This window comes from Aulonocara sp. 'chitande type north' Nkhata Bay, linkage group LG3 (genome assembly GCF_057382095.1).
Source record: "Aulonocara sp. 'chitande type north' Nkhata Bay isolate Kocher_YH1m ecotype deep benthic linkage group LG3, A_spYH_male_GT1.1, whole genome shotgun sequence".
Lineage (NCBI taxonomy): Eukaryota > Metazoa > Chordata > Actinopteri > Cichliformes > Cichlidae > Aulonocara > Aulonocara sp. 'chitande type north' Nkhata Bay.
Window position 1 is genome coordinate 6,207,003 of NC_141346.1, and position 15,526 is coordinate 6,222,528.

General features: G+C 41.7%; 1 protein-coding gene across 1 annotated transcript; it reads left to right on the forward strand.

The window, feature by feature from the left end:
• Positions 1–471: 471 nt before the first annotated feature.
• Positions 472–10,680, forward strand: LOC147333669 (polycystin-1-like). The gene is made up of 15 exons (XM_086285822.1): positions 472–603; positions 693–1,014; positions 1,190–1,301; positions 1,394–1,551; positions 2,009–2,211; positions 4,627–4,824; positions 4,906–5,060; positions 6,005–6,205; positions 6,640–6,814; positions 6,911–7,093; positions 7,167–7,271; positions 7,353–7,487; positions 7,567–7,769; positions 9,320–9,431; positions 9,532–10,680. Exons 1-15 carry the CDS (start codon positions 472–474, stop codon positions 10,408–10,410), a joined length of 3,273 nt encoding a protein of 1,090 aa, XP_086141948.1. The 3' UTR covers positions 10,411–10,680.
• Positions 10,681–15,526: the final 4,846 nt, after the last annotated feature.

Below are 15,526 nucleotides of genomic sequence, written 5' to 3' on the forward strand. Positions count from 1 at the left end.
AAACCTGTCAAACCTGCATTTGAAACGTTGGCTACCATACCAGTATAGTATTGCAACATGGCATTTGGGTCTTCTAACTAAAATAAGAAAATAGGAACATAAATAGTGCCATCATTGCCAGACCTGGTCCACATCTGGTTGACATACATCCTGCCATGACACCAGTCAGTCAGAAGTGCCAGCTTGATACCGGATCCCAGCCAGAGCTGCTTTCTATGGGCCTGGGCCACATGAACCAAACCATAATCGTGCCAGATATGGCATGCCATCACATAGACAGTGCCATCTATGCCAGGCCTGGCCCATATCTGGATGACATACGTCTTATCATGCCAGAAGTCCACCAGCAGTGCCGGCTTGATACCAGATCCGGGCCAGACCTGCTTGCTATCTGGGCACTTGTGTGAGAGTACACTCAGAAATGTTAACGCTGCAGGTGTATGTTTACATGTGACTCAGGTAACTGTGGACATGTCAGTCCCTCCCTCTCCTGTTTGTCACTCTGTGGAGATGGACGTATTCCTTGGCCAATCGGAGTTCTCCTGCCCTACTTTTCTGTCTTTGCCAGATTCCTCTGGCCGAGTCACTGACAGTCCTTCATCCGTAAGGACATGCACATACACAGTATACTTGTTATTTTACTCCTGTCTTTTTCTTAGAATAACTCCAGTTGTTATTCTATCTTTCTCCAGTTGCCGGAGAGTAAGGCCTTAGACTCCAGCATCCTGGACTTCTGGGCTGCCTCTGGTTTGGTGCCCAAGAAGTACGAAGCACATCAAGAAGATGGCATCGTAGCGTGGCCATCATGTGACAGCCTACTCAGTCTACCAGTGGGTTCAAGCCCCTCCAAGCCAACCTTAGCCCCTGACCCCTGCAAGGCTTCATCTGCTCGTCAGCTAAAGCGGAAAAAGGCCTTGATGCAGCTTCACTTGACGCCGCACAAATCCCCAGATATGAACTCCAATCAAGTCCAAGTTCACAGCCACAATCTGACAACACTTCTTACTCTTTCCGGTAAGAAACTGTTAAAGCGTAATTAATTTCTGCTATTGACGTGAATGGTCTCCAGCACTTTGCTTCTTGCTGTTTCTTGCCGACTTTCTTTAAATTAAAATGATTCCAAATCTGTTCTGGGAACACCAAGTTTTCTGAATAACATCTGATTCTGTATTCTTGTGTTTGGTACCAGAGGAGGATTTACTCATGTCTATTGAAGCAGCAGACGACACAGCAGATGCTAAAAACAGCAACTCAGACAGTGGGCGGGATTCTCCGAGAACAACATCCTCAGTCTCAACCATGTAAGGAAAATAAAGATTTATTTTTATGATGTTCTTTATTGACAGGTAACATTCTGTATCACTTCAACTTTTTTTTTTTTTTTTTTTTTTAGGCGGAGCACCTCCTGCAGCAGCTGGTCAGAGCACAGTGAGGATAACTCCCAGTATGGCACTGGACTCTATGAGTGTCCATCCGTAGACTCGATGGCAAGCACCTTCCTGCCAAGCACTTCTCCTGACTCCACATGTTCCTTCTACACGACACGCATAGGTACCATAAAAGGTTTTTCTTGTTAATTGTACCCACAAATGTATTGTCAAATGTACTCCAGTACTCCTTCAATGAGTGGATACTGTTTCAATAAAGTGTTTTGGGATGGCTTAAGAATGGGAAACAGATCTGTGTGGGCACATAATTCCTAATGCAACAGCCCAGTAATGGAGCAGGTCCATAGGGCAGATCCGTATCTGCAATCAGTCGCCCATACTACATATACAAATACAATTCACAATTATCATTTTAGCTAACTATATATAAGTTTAAGGCCTTCTCTATTACAAAGCACTGTACTGGGGAGAAGCTGAATATAAGAAACTGAGGTAGTCATCACTATTTCCATGAGTCCCTTTACAGTTAACCCTGGTTTGGAATCTTTTTGTTAGACTATGAGACAAAAAACATCCTATCTAGAATTTTTTATTCACATTTGGAGATTTTATTTGAACAGGTGTTGCTCGGAGTCAGCCAGGCAGGCTACTTCCTCGCTGGGCGCTGCGTGTCATTTATCCTCTGCTCGCTTTGCTGCTTGGAGCGTGTCTGGCTGTGATGGGACTCTATGGAAGCTGCTTCTCCAGGACAGTAGTACTCATGTGGCTGGTATCAGCTCTTTCTGCCTTTCTCACTTCTGCTCTGCTGCTGGAACCTCTCAAGGTGAGTCAAGCATGTGGTCCAGTTTGTTCACCTCTCAGGGTTTTGGCAGATTATAACTACTTTGACTTGCATGACTTGCATTTGTATAATGTTGAGTTGACGAGACAGTTTTTATCTTTCACGCACTCCTGCAGTCACACACTAATCTACCAATGCTGAAGCTGGATCATGTGCACTCACACAAAGTTCAGACGTTCCAACAGTCATTTCAGTCTAATCAGACTTAGGGTTGCCAACTCCCTGAAAAATAAATAAGGGACACCTCGTGGCCAGGGCCGGGCAACCCAGTTCACCCTTCCCAGTGTGGTGAATTTTGTAGCTCTTTTTTTGTGTGTGAAATTATTTTTTAACCATTTGACTTGAATTTGATTTAAGCAGATGCATATTCTTTGTGATATGACCACATGGGAAACAAATGATCATTTAGCCATTTATTTTTAGCTCACAATGACAACATTAACACAATAAAACAGGTCTCTTTCTTAAACAGAAGCCTGTCATGCTTAACTTTTGAGAATATAAGTAAATCTTTCTTTAAAAGCACTCTGTCCTGCTTAACTTAAAATTATATAAATTAATAGAAAACAATAGAACAAAATCATTCTTGTAACAGTGCACATATAGTGCATTTAGTATAATTGGCTTCAGTTGAGGTATTATTTCAGCTTTTCTAAAGCTAATCAGCTGCTCCTGTTTGTAAACCCGCTTGTTCCCATGATTACGCATCTTAAGTCATCATCATTATTCATCTATGTATTACTTTTATGTATTAGTCATCAATTTGTTGTAATCATCTATCCTTGCAGTTGTTTATTACACAAAATAAATTATATTATCACACTTCTGGCCACATAGCGCTGATATTCACTGCACATGCCCATATTAACCTTAACCAGAGGGTTTAAAAAAAACAAACCAGTGTTTACATACCATATCTGCTTCTGCCGTGGCCTGGTGGACAAGAAATTGGTTAAGGGTTCCCCGAGCTTTCACGCCCCTCGTGTTCTTCATGTGCCCACCATTAGAAGCATGCCTATGGAAAAAGTGCGCCGGCACACAGTGCAGTGCGCTTTATAGGTGTTATCGTGCACTTTTCCAGCCAGGTGTTTCCCTTTTCCCATTCCTCCCTGTACTTTTGCAGCCTTTTTTTTCTTTCTCTGAGGGGAACAAACATTGCTGCTCTGATGCTGGGCTTACACTGTGCGATTTTTGGCATATTTTGAGACGATTTTTGAGTCGTGCAACCGATTTGGTGATCGGCCTGATTTTGGCCTTCATCGTGCATCGTGTAGTATACGTGGGGTAACGAGAAGCGATTAACACCTCACGACCAGCTCCCGATCATCAATCGCTCGTGAGGGTGTCACCACAGCCGCTCACACTGCTCACACGTAAACGTCGGTGAAAAAGACGGCGCAGCACGGCTGTGCAGCGTGTGATCTGGACACAAGCGATGGAGGCACAACTGTAGAACTTTGGAAAGCTCATCCGAGCCTTTTCGATGTGGCATCACAAAATTATCACGACCACAACAATCGTGAAAATAGTTGGATTTACACTGTTGCTCAATCACACCTGCCTGATTAATGTTTTTCATTAGCAATTTAGCAAAGTTGATGGTGGTGGTGTGTCTGTGTGAGTGAAAGACAGAGAGAGCGAGCGACAGATTTTCTGTTATAACCTTCATTTTATGGAGGCACAGTGTGAGCACTCAGGTCGCATCAGAGCATCGGGCCGTATAGTGTGAGACCTGCATCGTGACCTACAAACTTCTAACCCCTGTGAGTCAATCGTGCAGTTTGAAAATCACACAGTGTCTGCCCAGCTTTAGGTGTACTGTCGTCCGAGACTTGCACCGCAGTGACGGCGTTTGTTTCCCTGTTGGCCAGGCTTCTTGTTGTGGTCATCTGTTGTCTTCCGGTATTTTCTCCGTAAGCGACCTTTCCTCGACCAATGAGATGAGCGGTAATCTGACTTGTCATACTCGAATTGTCATAAGTGTGCTGTCAGCTCATCGGTCACAAAGCAGGAGAGGGGCTGGGAATTATGTTTTCAAACAAAGCGTTAATTCCATTAACATTTATAGACTACTTTTGATTCTCACTGTATTACGGGACAAAGTGCGTCCCTTATTAGCTCAATACGGGACGTGTACTTTTGTTTCTAAATACGGGACGATTCCGTTTTTTAAGGGACGGTTGGCAACCCTAATCAGACTTGTCCTTTGATTATCTCTTTGATTATGAATAAAGGCGATGTACTGTTAGCAAACTGGAAAGAGCTGATTAACACTCATTGTTAACACATAAGGGTGGATATTCAGACTTTCTACCCTCTCTCAGATGTCCTGACAGGAAGTTGGGGCAAGGACTTCAATCTCTCTCCATCCAACCTCTCTTGACACCTGTTTTTCAGGTGTGCGTGCTGGCCTTGATCTACACAGTCCTGTGGAGACCTGTGGATCCAGAGGTGGAGGAGCAGCTGGCTCAGGAGGCCACTGTGGTGAGGCCGTTTGGAGAGCAGAGCGGGAAGGTCCGACCGCCATGCGGCTACGGCCTGCTGCAGGCGAAAGAGGAGGCTCGCAAAGTCCAAGCACTGCAGTCAATTATGAGGGTGAGGAGAAAATATTTAAGATTTATTTCTGTCTGGGAATTTTTCTTCCCAGACGTCACACTTTTTTTCTTTTTTTTGCAGCAGTGTGTGTGGCAGCTGTTATTTCTGTTGCTGGTGCTGATGGTGAACTACCAGGATGCAACTGAGCAGGGACAGGCCAGGCTTCTGCACGCCACCATCAAACAACGTCTTCACGCGTCACCCTTGGGGTTTCCCAACCTCACCTCACTCAAAGAGTAAGGGTGACACCAAACGCCACACAAACACAGCACACTGTCGCCACACAGTGTAAAATGTGGGGACAAATCTCGAGTTCTTTAAATTCAAAAGGTCAGAAAACATTTAGATGTTTAATGATTGCTGAGCTAATCGACAGAGGGGCAGATTTACTTAAGAGGGCAAAATAGCATGTGAGGGCAATCCCCAAATAGCGCTAATAAATGTGGTCAGTTTTACAGGTGAAATACAAAATTGGTGCTGTTTTTCTAAACAGTTCATTTGAATAACAAGCGAAACAAAAGACGTTTCTTTTTCAGCGTCAATTATTGGCACAATCAGCAGTAAATTGTGCATTTCACACATTAGAAAATCTGTTTGCACGCTTGATTTAAATTTCCTGTTATTTGTGGCTTAAGAAATCTCTGTGTTTCCACCATTTATATGCACTTTTGTAACTGCACTTTTTTATGCAAGTTTGCACTAGAGTAACGTGTTTGCAATTCTGGTCCCAACTCGCTGAAAGAACTGTGTCAGATTTATGCTGTTTATATCAGACATGATAAGAGCTGATTGTTGTGAACTTTGACCTTCTGTGGAGCTCTCAGCCACACTGCTATGTAGCTCCCCGACGACGTTAGGTCAGCTCCAGGTGTGTGTGATGATCCAGTTGGCAGGGCCACACCCACCATGCCTAAAGATGCCCGACACAGCCGCACCCTTACACATGCACACCTACATACGCCTATATATAGAAACAAAGGACAGCAGCACAATACAAGGACACCGTACCCAATATATTATGTAAGTCCATAATTGCTCACCTTAAATTTACTGCCTGGTAATTTTGCTGGGGACTACTTTCATTTATGTGTCAATACACGTTTGGTGGACTGCATGAAACAGTGTTTGTGTTGCCTCCGGAGTGCAACTGTTCAGCTTATTCTACTCTTTCTTCTTGCAGCTGGTTTGACACAGAGCTGTGGATCAATCACACCTTGGTGCCACATCTCCACCAAAACCCCTCACTGCGACTCGTGGGCTTAACGCAGCTGCAGTACACACATGCGCTCGGTAGCCAGGCGGTTCACCTTCAGTCAAACAACAGTGGAACGATACCCGAGCTCCTCACTGCCCTTCACACGGCAGGAAGAAGCAGGAAACAGTAAGTGGAATTGTCAGAGCAACATGAGTGCTTCTCTCAGACATGCTGAGTGTGTTCATCAATACTGTTGAATTGACTCTTTTGCAAATAATGAGGCATGTGAGCCCATTAGAAGTTGCCAAAAAGCAAAACAATGGAACGTTGTTTTTCTTCTGAAATCAAATGGAGCATTAACACGCAAACGACCAAAAACTGTGGTGCACATTTTGTCTGTGGTGTCCAATCATCTTCTAATGTCGTTATTTATCTGTTTGTTTATGGCCCACAGATTCTTGCATAACATTTACCCTCCATCGTAATGATGAACTCAAAGCTTTTATTTACGCATGGGTCACGCTTATCGAATTGCATTCATTTACATATTCAGTCGACAAAAAAAGGACAAAAATAAAAAGGTGAGTTTTTATTTGATGATTTCTTTTCCTTCGCTCCAGGTTTGAAGCTCTTTCTATAGAGTTCACTCAGTACCACAGAGAGTCTGCTTTATTTCTGTGCGTGTACGTAAAACTTGAGCAGACTCGGACACAAGCCATCACATCCTGTCTCTCTATCCATCCACTCCTCATCCCTTTATCCGTGTCAGGACTGGACCTGCAGACGGCACTTCCGGTAACAAATCCTGCAGTCTTTCAAATGAAAATCTTTCACCATAATCTGGTATTTAGAGCTTAATAGTTAATAGAAAGTACTTCTATTGTACCGCAGATTCTTCTGCTCATCTCTGCTCTCCTGACTGTACTTGGGGAGCTGTGGTCTGTGGCCACTGAGCGCACCCAGTATCTGCATCAATGCCATCACTGGTTCCAGCTGCTCCTTGCCTTCTTGTTGCTGACAACAGCTATCCTGCAGCTCCGCTTCCTGTCTTGTGCGTCGTCATGTGTTTCCCAGGTAAAGAATAACATTTTAAAAATCCTCCAAGCAAAACAAAATTAGTATTCAACAACCTTTATGTGCTATTTAGCTGCGGTCCCAACCAGACAACTTCATCAACTTCCACAGTGCTGCCCTTCTGTCACAAAGGTCCTCTCAGTGTGCAGCCACCCTGCTCACTCTGCTTGTTTTAAAGGTGAAGTATTGTCTAACACATGTCCACAGATATTTCACTTTGATTTAAAAACAAAAAAACCCAACTCATTCCCATTTCCAGCTGCTGGGAACCTTACGGTTTGTGCAGAGGTGGGCTGCGATAGGCAGAGTGTTGCACAGAGCCTGGAGGGAGCTGCTGGCTCTGGCTGTCCTACTACTGCTGCTGATGCTGCTCTGCACTCACCTTGGGAATGTGGTATGAGCAGAAAAACATCAGCTTAAGCAAAGATATTTAAAAAGGCGAGATGAAAGATATTTGATATGGTTTGTTTCAGCTTTTTTCACAATCAGTAGAAGGTTTCCTGTCAGTACAAGACACCAGTGTCTCAGTCTTGTCCTTTCTTCATGGTCGGATCGTCCTGCAAAAAATCTGCCAGGTCCACCCCATCCTGGGCCCTCTCTATGGGCTGCTTCTCATGGGAGGAGGTGTTTGGGTTTTGGCTAGACTCTGTGGAGCTGTTCTTATCCATACTTACAGGTACACAACATTACCTTTCTTTAGATGCTATGTTTGCTTTAACCAAAGTTAGGTTTTGTTCTTTTTTCAAAGACAACAGAGTTTTGTAGACTGTCGAAGTTGTTAGCCCTTGAGAAACTGTGTTTTAAAGACAGAAATAGCCCTTTAAGCCCTTATAGGCCTTAAACAAGTTTATAATCTTGCCATACTGACATCTGATGTTTGGCAATTTGTAGCTGTGAAAGTCTTCTAGGTGTCTGGTTACCTAGAAATTCCATCTTAAGATAGAAAGATAATGTCACAGTTCTGGGTCCTTTTGACCCAGCATTTTGAGTTTTGTGTTCTAGTAATATTTTGTATTACGGGTTATGTTCAGCTCATTTGATTATAATTGTTAGATTATAATATTATTTTATGCCATGTTAGACCCCTAATTAAAGATTGTGAATTATTATGTAGTTTTAGTTTGCATTATTCTCCTGAATTAGAAGAAGCTGATAACTATTGCATTAGTTAAACTGATTTGCATTACATTAGACTGCTGATTTATTGTGAATGAATGATATTGTTTATGATGCATTATACTGCTGAGTTATAAGAAATACTGTTCGCAGAAAGTCATCGCCTTATTTGTCTGATTAGAAGAGAACAGAATATACTGGAGAGGTTTTCTGCCCAATCTCAGCAGGAGCAGATAAACAGGGAGCCAAGGTCGTAGCTTAGGCGCTGTGTGAGAGAAAGTATGTGAATGTTTAGGCTTTTTATGATAAGGTGGAGGCACCAGAGGCTATAAGAGTTTGATCAATGCTCCACCATTTTGAGATCTGAGGCTGTCTGCATACGGTGTCCATCTCCCACGCGTGTGTTCATTAAAATCATCGTTTGACTTAACCCGGCCGGACCAGTGTTGTTATTGTGGTTTTTTTCTCTTGTCTCCATCCCCAATATTTTGAACCTTAACATAATGTAAATGGGGAAAAAAAAAAAAGGAAGATGATCTGTAAATCTTTTAAACATCCCAAAGTCAGCAATACCCATGAGATCAGAGATGCAGGCTTTTGAGTGCTGATAGCAAGCCAAACTTTCTTTTTCGATTACGTTATAGATGTCCTGATATCTTTGTTTGAAAATTCTTGGCAGACCTCATAATTCATGGCTTTGTATATGATGTTATGTTATCTTGGCCTAAACTCAGCAAAAGCGCTACCAAACCGTGATGGTACCAACCCCGTGTTTCACAAATGGATAAAGTTCTTTGGCGATGGCAAAAATAAAACCTCTTTCATTGCAAAGAAGTTGCACTTTGTAACCCTGCACAGTATTACACACCTTACTGTTGAAGTGATCTTTGAATTTCTATTACTTTTGTGATAATAGAGTAATGTTTTCAGTAAGAATTTCTGTATTTCCACAAAAATATAAGTGGTTGACAAAATTTTGAGTGCCACATTGTATCATAGGAAGTTTTGTTAAATGGCATGTTGTTTTGAATGTTTTGCTGAAATTTACTGAAGATAGAGCCACAGAGGGATCTTAAGTTTTAATAAACCATCTTCTTTCGTCTTCTAAAGGGCAGAGCAGGCTGAGTTGTTTCATCCAACCATTAAACCTCAGGACTATCAAATGGTGGAGTTCTTCATCAAAAGGCTCAAGCTATGGATGGGACTCACTAAGGCTAAACAGGTGAATAGACTGCTAAATGTGAAGCATTCCATCAGGAAGGCTGAGTAACTAAAAATTGTAGCTGTTGTTGCTGATTCTGCACATTTGTTCCCCTTTCTAGTTCAGACACAGGGTGAAGTTCAAAGGCATGGGCATCCCTCCTTCCAGGTTTTCACAGGAATCTTGTCTCTCCACCTTGTCTTCAACCGTTTCTTATTCCCGCTCCCCTTCTTCGCCCTCCGCATTCTCGTCCCCACGTCCTCTATCCTCGGCTCTCTCCAATGGGTCTAAGGACTCGTCAGTGTCTGAGCTTGGTTTTGAAGTCCAGCAGTACCTAGACAGTCTGCTGCCCCGTGTTACTGCTCTGTTATCTCGTTTTGATCGGGTCAACCAGATAAGTAAGGACATTTACAACCTAGAAATTAAACTCGATGAGGTTCAGACCAGGAGAAGGAAGACATGGATGAATTATGAGAAGAAAAGTGAAAGAATCTTTGGAGAGTTAGGAATACCAACAGGCGCAGATGAAGGAAGGATAACAGGAGAAGTTACTCACAGGAAGACCAGTCTCCATCATCCCAAGCTACCAGTCTCCCTGCCATCTACACTCCAGTCCTCTGTCCCTTCAGTGTACATGTTTCCCAATACATATATCTCCTATTCCGAGTTTGAGTCAGTAGCAGTTCAACCTCAGCCAGCTAGTGTTGTGCACTCTTGCGAAGTTGCCGACCCTACACCTGGAATCAGTGTATTGTATTCAAAAGCTTCTCAGTTTGAAAAGTTCCCCAGAAGAAGAGCGTGGCATTCTGGGAGCTCTCATTCAGCTGATGCTGCTCAGAGGACATTCCAATTGTTGGAAGTTTCTCCATGTGGAAACGGAGAAGAAAATTCTGCTTTTAATCCCAGACCCAAAAGTGAAGAAGGCTTAAGAAGATCTATCGGGGATGGGATTCCAGTAAAGAGGAAAGCTTGGATCTCTGAAGGACCAGAGACTGAGTGAGAAACCTCACAATAGAAGAAAAATGTCTGTGTCTGGAAAACAGAATCATTTGAAAAAAATGACCAAAATGAAGACACACGTTTTTGCTGTTGTCCATTTTATGAACATTTTACTGTACTTTACAACATTCTATAACTCTAAGTGGTAAAGACACTGTGCTGTAGATATTCTGCTCTGCAGATGAATAAAGGCATGACCATTTGATTCAGACATTGCAATATGTTTGAAATCCACTCCAGGAACAAGCAAAAGTCCCTCAGATAGCAATATTAAATTATAAACCAAGAAATTGTTTGGCAAGAAGCAGGAGCAGCAGCAGGTCAGCTTATACATAAAAAAAATTCCAAATAGCAAAGAGCAGGAAACTAGAAAACATCCCTAATTAACAGAATGTTACAGTTTAATTGGACTTTATGCTCCACATCTTTGAACAGAGAAAGTGTTCCCTCATAACATTATGTGTGTACTTCTGTGTGTTTGCTTTAAGTGTTAACATAGCCTAGGACTATTTTACATACACATGTTATATTGTTACCTAACCGAAGGAATAGAGATAATTTAAGGAACAACACATTCTGACATGTAAGTGCTGGAGTGACAAACCCAGTCAGTGGAACCAATGCTGGATAAATGGGGATAGTTCCATTAGGAAGAGCATCTGGCATAAAATCTTAGTCAAAACAAACTTTCAAATTCTGGTTCATAAAGAATAAAATTTCCATACCAGATTAATAGGGGCCAGGTTAACAATGACCGCCTCCGGTACTGTTGGCCAAGAGTGTGCTGGTGGAAACTGTGCTACTGCTGGCAGAAGACAAAGGAAGAAGAAAGGGGGGGGCATGTTAGGAGGGAGCCAGAGAGAAGGAAAGGCAGGAGTTTTTATGTAAGAGTAGGGACTTTAAGTCTAAAAGAGAGAGAGAGCTGACTTCTACCATGGTGTAGATATGAACAGAAATGGAGGATGGGTGATCTTAAAAGAAGATTATGTGAATAGTGAGTATTAGGCATTTAACATCATTTATATTCTGCTAAAGTTTCGTTGTTAATATAAATGCAAATATAATACAAATAAGCCTACAGTTTAACAACCCCTTTATAAAAAACTTACATATAACAGAATAACTTATTGTTAACCTCACTGACCTATTACAGTGTTCATAGAGCTCCACTGTATCTCTCCTCCAATCTGCATATCGTACAATAAACCTGTAGCCTAAGACAAATGAACAACACCGAGTAACACAACTAAAGTTATGAAACAGCAACTACTTTGTCCCAGCACATAAGCAACAGTCACCTGTGTGTGTGAGGAATAAAAGAGGAACTGTCTTATTCTTTTACAAATGAAGTCATTAGTTATAAATCACAGCCTTACTTATTTGTGTACAGGATACTCTCTCAAGTCATCTGGTTTGACCAGTTTTCTAGCCCACGGTGAACAATGTTTGTTGACTTATGACTCAGCTAAATTTGTGCTAATTATATATCTTGTGTTTTAGCATTCATAGTTTCCCTATTGACAAAGGTTTTTTACTCAATTTGAAGATTTAATAATGGGCCCTTTGACCCTGTTCACAGTCAGGTCTGCTGTTCTAGTTTTCATTTTGTCCCACCTTCACATTTGTTACAGTAGTCTTCATCTTTTGATTAAACTGTCCTATTGGTGAACCCAGTGCATGCCATGCTATGAGGCTATCTGAAAGACTTGTTTATGCTTGGTTAAGAAGTTAGATGAAAATTAGTGAGATGCAGTATGGCTTCATGCCAAGAAAGAGTACTACAGTGCAAACATGATGTTTTCTATGAGAGCAAACATCATATGCTTTATCTGCTTTATCTACCAATAAAAAAAGATGGCACACACCAATTTGTTAGACTGCAAAAAAACCCCTCTAATTTTCTGCTTCTAACTTCAGATAAAACTGAGATAAAACCTATTGTAATTTGACATAAAAACAGGTTATCAAGCCAGATAGTTACTCTGGAAGACATTATCTTGGCCTCCAGTCACACTGTGAGGAATCTCACAGCCATTTCAATCAGGCTCGTTTCCTCGGTGAATATTAAACATCCATCCATTCGCTTCCGCTTATCCTTTTCAGGGTCGCGGGAGCCTATCCCAGCTGTCATAGGGCGAAAGGCGGGGTACACCCTGGACAGGTCGCCACTCGCCAGTCTGTCGCAGGGCTAACACATAGGGACAGACAACCATTCACACCTAGTGGCAATTTGGATTATCCAATTAACCTATCCCCACAAGCTGCATGTCTTTGGACGGTGGGAGGAAGCCGGAGTACCTGGAGAGAACCCACGCAAACACGGGGAGAACATGCAAACTCCACACAGAAAGACCCCGGCCTGATGGTGGAATTGAACTCAGGACCTTCTTGCTGTGCGGCAACAGTGCTAACCACCGTGCCGCCCTGGGAATATTAAACAAACGCGTTTAAATGCTTTCTTGCATTTGTGTAGTATCGCTAAGGTTAGAAACACCCTGTCTCAAAGTAAGGCTAAAAAACTAGTTTGTGCATTCATTACTGTGGAATGCTGTCCAAGCATGTGGGATATTCACTCTTCCATGTTTCTTTCCTAATTAAATGTGTATTTTTTAACTTCTCATGTTCCTTAAAGCTGGAGTTCTTCTGCTACATCTCCCTCCTAGTCTCAGTACCATGACTGCCTCACTGGCTTCAGTGTTGGAGGTCACAGCCTGGAGAACCTGGTGATGTCATCAGACAATATTATTCCATCTTTAAAAGAGACCAGACTGTAGTGGGTTTTACCAAAGCTATATAATTACTCTGAAATCACCCTGTCCTTCAAGAACCTGTACATGTTTGTGTTACCATTAATCTGTAGCCTACAACACAATGAACAGCACAGAACAACACAGCTGAAGCTGTGATGCAGCAAATACTTTGGTCACATGTGTCAATGGGGAAACTATAAATGCTAAAAAAAAGACATTTACAAAGCATAATTTCAGCTGAGTCATAAAATCAACAAACTTTGTTCACCGTATACGTTAGACTCGTCAAACCTGATGGCTTAAGAGTATAACAGAGAACGATCTTGATGTACTGATTACAGATGTCATTTATTATCTGTTCACTTTGTCAAGAATGAGAAAATTCCCTCTTTTACAACATCAAAGATTTGCAAGCGTAGGAATTTATCAAAGAGAACATAACTTTATACACAAACACACACACAGAAATATATATATAACATATAACAGCTCAGGTTAAGCAGTTTGGAGACAAAGTTAGAGGCAAAGCTGAGATGCAGACAAATTATAGTGGATATATGGATGAGATGGGGGCAGACGGTGACCCTAAAGCGAGCGGTTGAAAGTAGAAGACATTTGTTGGGATTTTTGTTTGTATGTTCTTTTTTTTTCATCTGCGTGACTTATTTTATCTCACCTGAAAGGGATTTCATGTTCCAAACCCCTTTTCCTGTTTTTCCCATGAAACTCAAATGAAGTCTATGCGCGTTCACAAGACAGTTTAACCTGAGTACACTCAGCCTATGGTGGGGATATGGAAGCGTTGAGCCAATGAAGATGAATTAGTTGTACCACTTTATACTCTTGTATTCTAGGATTGACTCTAGTATTGGCTTTCACTAAAAGCTAGGAAGGCGTTCATCTTGGATGATTTCATACTGAAAACCAAAGTCAGGCTTGCATCTGTAATTACAGTGAAAAGGGGATTACATTTACTGGTATTTATGTAGTACTTTTATACTAAATTCTAGAACTTAAAGTGCTTTCTTTACTGCAAGGCTCATTCACAAACATTCATACAAGTGATTTTTTTTCTACGCCTAAGCACGTTTAACCTAATACTCACACACTCTGACTCCAGGGGAAACACGTGAAACGATTCAGGGATCAGTTTAGTGCCCAGGGATACTTTAGCATTAAGTTAGTGATCACTGATCTGATTGGTAGATGGCCCACTCCCTACCTACTGAGCTACAGCCGCCCTGGAGGATGCACTGCTCTTACACATGTGCAGGAACAATGCTGAACAAACGTCTGCTTGCATTTATGCTTATTGTATGTATTTAAAAACTGAATTCAGCTTTTTCATCACTCTCTTTGTGTATATGGCCTTTATTTATTTGTGCATTTATTTTTACATCAGCCAAGAAAACAAACTGGGACCACCTCTGAGCATTACAAACTCACAAACACACTCCATGTCCCTCATTTGGGATGTATTAATGTGGTTATCCTAGGGAGGCTGCCGATAATAAAGTGAAAAATATTAAGTGACATTAAAGTATTTTAATGCTTTGGAGACTTACATATATAAAATCTATTAAGAGTAAAATCCAGTTTGGATAGTTTTTAATTGTTAATAAACTCTGAAGAGGGGAATTCCAGAAAAATATGAGAACCTCTGTTTTCATCCACATCGGTCTGAGAGGTAAAGATGTGGCAAAATAACGACAATAGCACTAAAAGTTAGTTTAAGGGGATCACTTTTTTACACTTGCTGCAACAGTGAGTTTTATGTTAAGAAACTGATGATATACTGTCCATTTTTATTCTCTGTCTCTTAAGCAGTAAGTGGTTCTTTGTTGTTTGGCTGGTGGCACTGAAACAGGAAAATCCAGCTGTCAGCTGTAATGTTTGGTTTGATAAAGCAGTTTGTAAATGAAGGCTATGTGGAGGAGACCCTGTGTGAGTCAGATGACAGACCAACAAGCTCAAGTCAGAGACTCTGCGTGGCGCAGTCGGCTGGTGCAATCAGCACCGCGTCAAGCGACAAAATAATCATTTTTTACCCAAGCACATCAAAACAGTTTCTACATGCACATCACATCACACCACGAACATAAACAATTTTCTTACTGAAGCACGATCAGGAATCCCATCAGTATGTCCGCAGGGAAAACAGGTCGATGTCTGTGATGGGCCAAAAAGGGGACAAGATGACTCCAAGGGCGAGATGACGCACTTTTTAGAGCCTTTTCTTTTTCTATACTGAAACAAGAAGGCGGTAAACATGTTCTGAAACTTGAAGTGCTTATTTCTTAGAACCAGCAACATCTACGTCAGCTTTTTGGAGCAGGTCTCCATGGTGTGAATTAGGATTTATAGTTC

Excerpts from the sequence above, each read along its gene's own strand:
- LOC147333669 (XM_086285822.1), top strand. The coding sequence starts at position 472 with ATGTCAGTCCCTCCCTCTCCTGTTTGTCACTCTGTGGAGATGGACGTA. Across the intron at positions 1,302-1,393 it reads ACATCCTCAGTCTCAACCAT|GCGGAGCACCTCCTGCAGCA; the intron begins GTAAGGAAAATA and ends TTTTTTTTTTAG. Across the intron at positions 9,432-9,531 it reads GACTCACTAAGGCTAAACAG|TTCAGACACAGGGTGAAGTT; the intron begins GTGAATAGACTG and ends TCCCCTTTCTAG.